This window comes from Humulus lupulus, chromosome 7 (genome assembly GCF_963169125.1).
Source record: "Humulus lupulus chromosome 7, drHumLupu1.1, whole genome shotgun sequence".
Lineage (NCBI taxonomy): Eukaryota > Viridiplantae > Streptophyta > Magnoliopsida > Rosales > Cannabaceae > Humulus > Humulus lupulus.
In genome coordinates, this window is record NC_084799.1 from 14,749,907 (window position 1) to 14,759,288 (window position 9,382).

Here is a 9,382-nt window from a genome sequence, read left to right on the forward strand (position 1 = left end):
CCTATAGGGGGGTCATGATATTTAATGCTCTAGCACAATAGTATAGCACATTATTCACCATTTTGGTATGAGTTGTTGAAAGAGACATGTCACAACTTGTAATGAATACAAGGGAACATTGTAAAAAGTTCAATTCTTCCTTGGTCGTTGTTATCCTTTCCCAACCATATTGACAAGATGTGTATGCAAAAATTATAGAGCAATATGGAGAAGAATTTATTAATTTTTATTATTATTTGAAGAAAACTAATACATCATCATCTTAATTGATTTTCATAACATTAACTTTAGGTATTTATTTGTCATTAAACACCGTTTCGATTAGTCATGCCCAACTTTTAATTTCTATTTTGATTGAACATGTTTGTATGCATGTGCCTAAGTTGACAACTTGATAATAACAAGCATTTCTTACTTTAATTTAGCCTCCAAGGTTATAAATGCCTTTTTTTAATGTTAAAGACGCATAGTTTATACACAAAATATGATGTGTATTTTTACTATTTTTTTTCAGAGCACACTATTTCATAAAGTGATTTAAAAAACATACAATTTTACTTATAAATTTGGAATCACGTATTATTTACGCAAAAACAAAAATATATACAAATTGATGAAGAAATTACACCAATAAATCAAATAAAAAAGGGCAAAAATATTTTCAAAGAATGACACAAATCATCTAAAAAATAAGGCATAAATCATTAAAAGTATAATAAATGCATTTTTATTTACACTATTAAATTGGGCCCAAGTTGCTTTACGAACTCTAACATCCAAAACCTACGATAAGTTAGCCCATAATAATTGCCCAATGATGAGTTTGGGCTTCGGAGCTTCTAGTGCCGACTGCCGAAGCTTCCGCGTTCAGTCGCTGATTTTTTTTTACTTTTAAAAAATAAAAATAAAATTATTATTAAAAAAAAATTGAGCTGAAAGATGCCAAGTCAGCTAAAACCCTGATAGTTCCGCCATCGCCAATTTTTCTAGGGTTTTCGTTTTTGACCCAGAAATTTCTTCTCTCTCTCGAACCCTCTCTCTTGTTGATCTCGCTCGACTCCAATGGCGGATTCTTCCAGGTCGAGCAACGATGAGCGAAAGGGCCGGCTTTACAACCCATACCATGATCTCCATGTCCCGATGCAAAATCTCTACAATCTTCCAACCGCCCCCGAACACCTCTTCATCGAAGAAGCCTCGAAGCCTCATCGATCATGGGGTGAGAACCTTCAATACTACACCGGTTGTGGTTACTTGTCCGGTGCGATCGTCGGCGGCACCAAGGGATCCATAGAAGGTCTCAAGGCAGCTGAGGCCGGCGATACGCTCAAGCTCCGTATCAACCGCGTTCTTAATTCGGGCGGCTCAGTTGGACGGAGGTACGGAAACACTGTCGGCATCCTTGGCTTGATCTTCGCCGGTTTGGAAAGTGGGGTTATTCAATTGAGAGGTCAAGATGATTTGTTGAATACGGTTGTGGCTGGACTTGGGACTGGTGCGCTTTATAAGGCGGCGGCGGGACCTAGGTCGGCGGCCATTGCTGGCGCCATCGGAGGGATTGCGGCGGCGGCTGCAGTTGCGGGGAAGCAGGCTGTGAAGAGATACGTTCCGATATAGGGCAGGTTTATAGAGTTAGAAATTAGAATGTGTTTGGATGGTGGGAAATGTTTTGGAGGAAAATGGGTTTCTAGGTTGTTTTAGTTTTTATGCTTTTACAGGTTAATCCATTGCATTGGGTATAACTTTGATAGTTTAGTGTCAATGGTTTGTGCTCAAATTTGTCGATTTTTCTTTCTGTGTGAGGCTGATAATACTGGCAGGGAAATTTGGTTGTCTATTCAAATGACTAAGAAATCTGGTCCTGAGGTATTTAGTCTGTAAGAAAACAGCCCTTCAAATTCAATGATACATTTTTTTCCTTCACTAAATTCTATGCTTGGGTGAGTTTGTTTAGTTTCTGTCTTGATGTCTCAACTCAAGTCTATAAAACTATTTTAACTTATGTAAAGAGATCTGACAAGTACTGAGAGGGACTTGTAAAAATGACTATTAACTCAGTAAGTGGTTATTTTAGCAAACTACATCTAAAAAGATGTATATGTTGTCATCCATTTTCAGCCCCAAAATAGAAAAAAAAAATTACCCAGTTATCTGAAGGTGATGGCGAAACTTACAAAAGGTAGTAGACAGGTTGTCAACTTGATTAGGGGGTGGACGAGTGATTTGGCCATCTTTTGGGGTCAGCCACTTGTGGTTAGCTGACCAATCTCAATCAATTTGATTTGGGGGTTGGCCATTTGAGATTTTAGATCATCTAGTTGGGTGGAGTTGTCTTGTGAGTGGTGACGACTGGTACGGGTTGTTCTCATTATTCATTTGTATGTGTTTTGTGTTAGAATCTGTTATCCAAGATAAGATCTGGGACTGACACAATTGTTTAAGCTTTGTTGTTAGGTTGGAAACATAAAGACATAAAGTTCCAAGTCTGCGTTTTTATCGGTTTATTTATTATTTTTTTTATAGCATTGTGAAATTAAAGGGACATTGGTAAGTGGTAACCCTAACCTATACTAAAAGGTGATCGTAGACGATGACTCAATAGAGCAAGTCTCAAAATTAATAAATAAAATTTCAAGTGAAAAGTTAATAGATTATATTGTTAAGAACATAAAGAATACAACCTTGTAAAGGTGGAATTTGTACATATTGTATTCAAATACAGTTTAAACTCTCTCCCCTTGTAAAGGTGTAATTTGTAAAATATGGTACTCAAAACTGTGACATGGGCCCGCAAGGGGTCATTTCCCCTGTCCAGGAATGCCATGAAAGTTCTAGTTTAACGTTTTGTGGAAAGCAACCTGTACCAAACAAAACAAAATAATAAATTATAATACAGATAAATTAAGCACAGAAAGATCCATACTATGCAAGAATATGCCTACGGCTTAATAAAGTATATGCCTAAACAGTATGCAAGTTAAGCATTTACTCCCAGATGATTTGCACTGATAGCATGGTTGACTTGAATTCTACTATTTGGGTTGCAGAGATTTATACTGATAGCAATAATTGAACAAATTGTAGAGTGAGTACATACGGAGGTTGATGTCTTCAGAAGCTCTCTGATGGCCATTGTCGCATAACAAGAAGCAGGGAGAGTAAAACTAAGCTTGAGAGCCGTCTGGGCATCTTGGGATTTAGGTTCAATTTGCCCTCCAACTTCTCTCTCACCATCCACCTTGTTATTGTCTGTTTGAAGCTCTATGTCATTCTCAGAGGGGTTTGATCTTTTTGAGCAATCGAATTCAGGGATCCCTTTGCTTTCATTGACTGCAAGCTCTTCAACAACTTTTGCAGGTTTAGATTTATCAACAATGTCTAAATCTGTTTCTGCTAGAGGTATGCTGCCATCGGTGTATTTCAGTAATTCCCTGCAACAACAGAGACGAGCAGTATCTATATACCCCAAAAGAAATTATTTAAAGAAAGCCAAAGATGAAAGGAAAAAAAAATACACAGCATACCATTCGTAATTGATTGGTTTTTGAAAAACACGCCTGTAACTTCCAGTCATACTAGTAATTGAGAATTCTCTGAAAGAATTTATGATGGAGACCTTTTATTAGAACAAATTAGGACAAGTTTGATACAGGGTTGGAAAAGAAGAAAAAAAATGGTTGTTGATCAAGTAACATACTTGACATTGTGTACACTCTCTGTTAAACTGATTGTATCCTGAATTTGATAGTAAAACCAAAAATTAGGAGATCCCTTTGTTTGTTTGCCAAAAGGATTTTGGCCCAGGAACTCTGAGTAAGTGAAGATAGTTTATAAAGAAACAACAAATTTAGGAAAAATTACCTTCATTGCCAGATCATGATAAACTTGGGCAATGTCATTTGTTGGAAAAATTACTCTTGAACTACCAAAAGCATTGAAACAACAGTTCAGGAAAGAATAAAAACTAAAATATAAATATATGAACCAGATAAAGGCTGATAATTTTATACCCAGGTAACGGAAGGACAACATCGTCAATTGTATAATTTCCATTAAGGATATCTTCTGCAGTAACAGCCTGAAAAAAAAAGTTGGAATTCTCAACCTTTTACATAGTCAATCGCCTTAGCAATTTAATTTCAATAACATTCAAAATCACAAAAACAATTAATCAACAATCAGAGCCTCAAAATGAATTGGAGGTGAGCTTGTAAATTAAGCAGCACGAGAAGGCTACAAAGAGCTAAGAAACACATAACAAACCTTCACAGGATTTTTCTTTTCTTCGGGAAGATCAGTACCAGAGATTTCATCTAATTCATGAGATTCAAGTGTATCATTAGGGTCTTCTTCTTCACACTCAGCATTACCAATTTCTTTCGCCTTCTCGATATCATGTTCTTTACAATATACTAAGTCTCCCACCACAACATGGTCAGTTCCTGCAACATGGTGAAGAATGGTGAGATAACAACATGCAGACTACAACAAGTAGGTAATAAACCCAGATGATGCTTCTGAGATAGAAAAAACAAATGAAAGAACTACCATGTTTTTGCACCCTTGTACTAGCAGCATGGTTCCACAAATAGCTTTGGTAACTATGGACATACCTGAATAGCACAATGATAATAATATTAGCAATTTTCCAGTTTAAAATCCGTATCAGATTGAATATAACTGATTTGACTACCACTTCTGAGGACCACAAATATTCTCTTAGGTGAAGTCAATTTTAGACCCAGCAACAACATCCCCCCCCAAAAAAAAAAGAAAAATGAAGAAAACTTACATCATTCTCAAAGTTCTTGGTATTGCTTTCAGGGCCTGCAGGTGGTTCCCAGGACATTTCTTCAAACACTGCAGCTATATGAGAAGGGAAGGTTGTGTATATATATTTAGAACTTATGGAAGCTCTAAACATGGGCACAAGGTTTATAAAATGAAATTAAAAATGCAAAAATATTGCTAAAAAAAACTTACAATTGCCCTCTCAGCAACCAGATATCGAGGTAACTGTCTTAAAGTCCCATCAATGTCGTTAGTTTCCTTATAATATTGACGAGCCATCGCAATTGTATTTCTTTGTAATTAAATGTTAAGTTGAAGACAACAATTAATAGTTTTTCGAAAGAAAGAATTTCCTAAAGCAGCTCGGAAACCCTAGAAGAGTTAAAAGAAAAATATTATTTAGCCAGAGTTAAAAGAAGAAACTAGAAAAGGATATCTCCTTCTCTTGGATCAAGAATCATGTTTACAACAGCTTCCCACTCTCCCCTGAGTAGCTTGGACCCAATAAGATAAGTTGGCACGGAACCACTTCCGAAGCGCTGAAAATCATTTAAATCCATGTCAATTAGTTTACGGAACATTGATTAACTTACTGGCTAGATTTCCACATGAAATTGGAGAAAATAATACTTTGATGTTCAAAGTCCTCTAATCATGGTAATAAATTTAAGGTCGAGACCTTTAGGCTGTGACATTCACTCATATTTTAATAAGAATGCACATCTGCCTATTCTTTTCTCTTTTTGTTTATCCCTAGCAGCATATTAATTAAAGCAAAAAAGATAATATGAACTGAGACAAGAAGAGAGAGAGAGAGAGAGAGAGAGAGAACTTGTAGACCAAAGTAATTAATAAAGCCCTGTCTTCCTAGGGCACTTGCAGCAGCTCTGATGGTCTCTTCAGAATCTGCAACAACTCCTCTGAAAAATATGTCAGTGCAATGAGTACACACTGAAGAAATTTACATGGATTGTAAGAACATCTAACATAAATAAAGAAAAGATTTCAGAGAGACCCTCACCGCAATGTGACTGTAAATCTGTTACCCGAGAGTTGGCCAAGGACAAGTCCTTCCTTGACATAGCTGGGAAAAATCCAGCTATTAGAATTTATAAATACAAATATACAAACTAAGCATGAACAAAACAAAACAAAAGGTACAACTTGGAATTCATTTATCTTACCAGAAATCACCCACTTTAATACCAATCAACCTATCATTGAGAGCAGCTAATTTCTTAGCACGCTGCTTGAAAACAGTAACCTGAATTGAAAAATGAACCATCCATTTTAAGCATCATTCTTCATCTTTATCTTTTTAGAAAGTTAATACTCAGTTGTACTTTGGTAATTGGCACCAATTGTGAAGAAATTTATAAAAATATACACATGCACTTGGCATATAAATGTCAATAATTATACTTTTACCATAACTCAACACTATCAACTTATCCAGAGTATCATTATCAGACAGAATAACTGCAAGTTAGAGCATCACCCTTTGAGTTGACACAGCACGCTTATCCTTTGTCCCAGCAAACCCAAATGACCTTGGCTACAGACAAGATATCACTTTATTAGCCAAGATATCTGAGAAATTTGACAAATCTGTCCTACAGCTAATGATTGAATTTTAAAATTAGTATACTATTCTCCATAAGAACAATCAACATTTCAACTAAAAAATAAAAGAAACCAATTAACATCTCATTCCCACATGCAGGAACTATCAAATAGTTATTGGTCATTACTAATACGAAATTAAAATGAAGACACTGATGGACATAACCACTTACTGACAGGGAGAAACAAAAATTAGCTGCACATATTTGTGTTTTGTTGCTTTTTATGGCTACTTTGAATATATAAAACTACATCTTGGGGATAGCTCAAGTGATTTTGTAGGTGCATGTGTTAGTGGTTCGGGGTTCAAGTCGTAAATGTATCTTATTTAAAAGTATATATACGGAAAAAAAATAGCGAAAGAAGATGAAGACACAGCAAAAAGTACCTGAACACCAAGCATCTTTGCTATTACTCCTAATGCCTCCTGTGAATCCTTGTTTTCCTTGCAGAGATGAAACCTGATTATGAAGAATGAATATAACCTTTCAATTGAGGCTCAAAAACAGCTAGAGCAATACAGCTGAGCTTTCAAGTTTCATGTATATGTGTGTGAGTGGGGAGAGAGATTCTTGATTACTCGTATTTAAGAAGTAGCAGTGAAAAGACTAATAAATAAGCTAGTACTGAATCCTAACCAAGTGTAAATGTGAATTCCAGGATACTAGGGATATTGTATCTGATTCTGTAAATTTTGAGTGCTTATGTTAAGTACATCCAACATCTGAATATATGATTTGAGAAGACCAATGAAAAATAATAGTTATTTTACAAATTAATTATAGATATATCTTCAAATAATGTCTTTCTATGTTTCCATCTCTTCCTAAACCAGAAAATATTTGAATAAAAAAATATCAATTGTGTATAAGTTGTGTAATTCAGCAAGCACCAAATGCAAGAAGACAGCTAACAAGTAATCATATGTTTCTGATCTGTTAAATGAAGATGATAACAATTTATGCACCCTTTACCTAAGGAATTTGCCAATATTCTCTTGCCAGTCATCTGAACCTCTGCTATCAAAAGGTTTACCACCTCTCTCTTTCCGTTTCCTGGAGTTCTTGCCATGCCCACCAGAATCTAATCTCACACGGATGCACTTTGAGGAAACATCTGGCCCATCAATGGTGTCAGTGACAAGGAACTTGAAATTTTTCTTAAAAAAATTGTGCATGGCCTGAAATAGTTAAAACACATTTAACCAATTTATTACAAAATATTCCAGCCAAGAAAAATCAAAATTCACCAAGTCTAGCTTGAAACTAAAACAAAACCAATATTAACAAATGACAATCAATTGAAGACCCTGAATCCAACTTAATGTAGCTGGAAGCAAAACCAAAGAAAATATCAAAGTGGGTTTAATTTGACTCTTCGAGTTCTCATAATGGTACAAGAGATGCTAGATTGCTAGAGTAGAGACAGCATTTTACACTCAAAATTTACATTCAATAATATGGTTTCTAACCACTCGTGAATTTAGTGTGGTTCCAACTAATTATAGAAAATATGCAACATCATTGTATTTATATTTTGAGTAATTTTTATGTGCCCGGCTCCCAATCATACTCTTTTACATTTAAAACTTATCTACATTCAAGAGAAGCCCTCTCACCAGGTTACCCAAAATTAGGTTACTACTCCAGTTTGTTTTCTCCTTGGTTCAAAAAATACCATGTCACCTATAAAGACTTAAGGGGCAAACTCATTACGGCTCAACAAAGCACTCATATAAAACTGCGATGTCTACAGTGTAAAATCTCATAAAGATACAAATATGCCGTGATTGATATCATAACTAACCGTTCGATGAAGTTTATCAGAATCCGGCGAAAGAACAATAGGTGAAACGCTCTCTTTACCATCACCAGAATTAATTTGACTCATAAAAGCTTCAAAACGCTCAGCATCAGAGTCACCAGCAAGACTTCTAAAAGATTCAAATTCAGAAGTATAACTTTTGCTCGATGCATCATTTGCTTCTGTTTCTGTTTTAATTTCCTCAGCAATCTGAATGGTTTTATTAAAAAAAACTACCATCATGAAAAATCATATACATTTGTGTGTTCAATGAAATGCATAATTCAGGGAAGAATAATCTTTACTTCCTCTGGAGGTGCATCCATAGAGGTCAAATGGACGACATTTCCATCAGTATCCACTTCATTTACAATAAAGTCAGAATACCTACACACAACACCGATTATACCATCACAAACGAGTCAATACAAATAATAATACATTAATGACCCCTTCCATTGTGTTCACCCCTTTTTTTTCATATGAAAGTTGGTTTGTACAATGCATAACATTAGCGTTAATTTGACGAATTATCGTTTCCTAATTACTCTTTAGTATGCTAACTCTAAATTCACCAAATTGGTTTCTCTGCTGCATTTTCTAATCATCCAAACAGAACTTAACACAGCAGATAATGTTTTCTTTAAGTTATGATCTTAACACACAAAGAGTGTCTTCTTTCTTCTCTTGGATACAAATTCAATAACAGTACCGCATTCCAGTATTGCATTTCTTATATCGATTATATTTATACGTACAAGTACGATAAGTATTCAAAGAAAAATAAGACCTTTGTTTGAGAACACCGCGAAAGCCAGGGAGGTTGGAGATGTAACAGAACACGCCAACGTCCGATTCGTCGAGATTTTTCATGGTAATCTGGGGTTTGGAGGATGCTCTAGCAATGGTGGTAGTGGAGGGGTTGCGGAGTAAGTAGGGTTTTAGAACAGGGAAGCTCAAGCACCCCAAAGACGCCGATATAGCTTTCTGCCACATTTGGGGTTTTACGAACCTCAGCTAAAACGCACCGTTTTCACTCCACCCCACCCCAACCGCAACGTAGCAGCCTTCCTCACTCCAAGCACTGTTTTTTTTCTTTCTTTTTTATAAAAAAATAAGATTTACTACAAAACAAAAAACGAAAAATCTTTACATATTTCATACG

At 35.7% G+C, this 9,382-nt stretch overlaps 2 protein-coding genes across 2 annotated transcripts; one reads left to right on the forward strand and one right to left on the reverse strand.

Moving 5' to 3' along the window:
- Positions 1 to 930: 930 nt before the first annotated feature.
- LOC133790767 (mitochondrial import inner membrane translocase subunit TIM23-2) lies at positions 931 to 1,928 on the forward strand. The gene has a single exon (XM_062228527.1). It carries the CDS (start codon positions 1,063 to 1,065, stop codon positions 1,615 to 1,617), a length of 555 nt encoding a protein of 184 aa, XP_062084511.1. The 5' UTR covers positions 931 to 1,062; the 3' UTR covers positions 1,618 to 1,928.
- Positions 1,929 to 2,629: 701 nt separating this feature from the next.
- On the reverse strand, positions 2,630 to 9,303 carry LOC133790768 (multisubstrate pseudouridine synthase 7). The gene is made up of 20 exons (XM_062228528.1): positions 9,008 to 9,303; positions 8,523 to 8,604; positions 8,221 to 8,427; positions 7,389 to 7,594; positions 6,803 to 6,875; positions 6,290 to 6,346; positions 5,976 to 6,055; positions 5,813 to 5,875; positions 5,624 to 5,711; positions 5,227 to 5,330; positions 4,984 to 5,086; positions 4,793 to 4,866; positions 4,549 to 4,613; positions 4,264 to 4,442; positions 4,011 to 4,078; positions 3,862 to 3,922; positions 3,698 to 3,735; positions 3,525 to 3,593; positions 3,098 to 3,431; positions 2,630 to 2,858 (listed from the first exon to the last, which is right to left on the reverse strand). The coding sequence occupies exons 1-20, from the start codon at positions 9,211 to 9,213 to the stop codon at positions 2,832 to 2,834; spliced, it is 2,184 nt and encodes a 727-aa protein (XP_062084512.1). The 5' UTR covers positions 9,214 to 9,303; the 3' UTR covers positions 2,630 to 2,831.
- Between the last annotated feature and the right edge of the window lie 79 nt (positions 9,304 to 9,382).

Bases quoted from the DNA above. Each gene is read 5' to 3' on its own strand.
- LOC133790767 (XM_062228527.1), top strand. From the start codon at position 1,063: ATGGCGGATTCTTCCAGGTCGAGCAACGATGAGCGAAAGGGCCGGCTT.
- LOC133790768 (XM_062228528.1), bottom strand. From the start codon at position 9,213: ATGTGGCAGAAAGCTATATCGGCGTCTTTGGGGTGCTTGAGCTTCCCT. The intron at 8,428-8,522 runs GTAAAGATTATT...AAAACCATTCAG, and splicing joins TGGATGCACCTCCAGAGGAA to ATTGCTGAGGAAATTAAAAC. The intron at 7,595-8,220 runs GTTAGTTATGAT...TAACTATTTCAG, and splicing joins CTGATAAACTTCATCGAACG to GCCATGCACAATTTTTTTAA.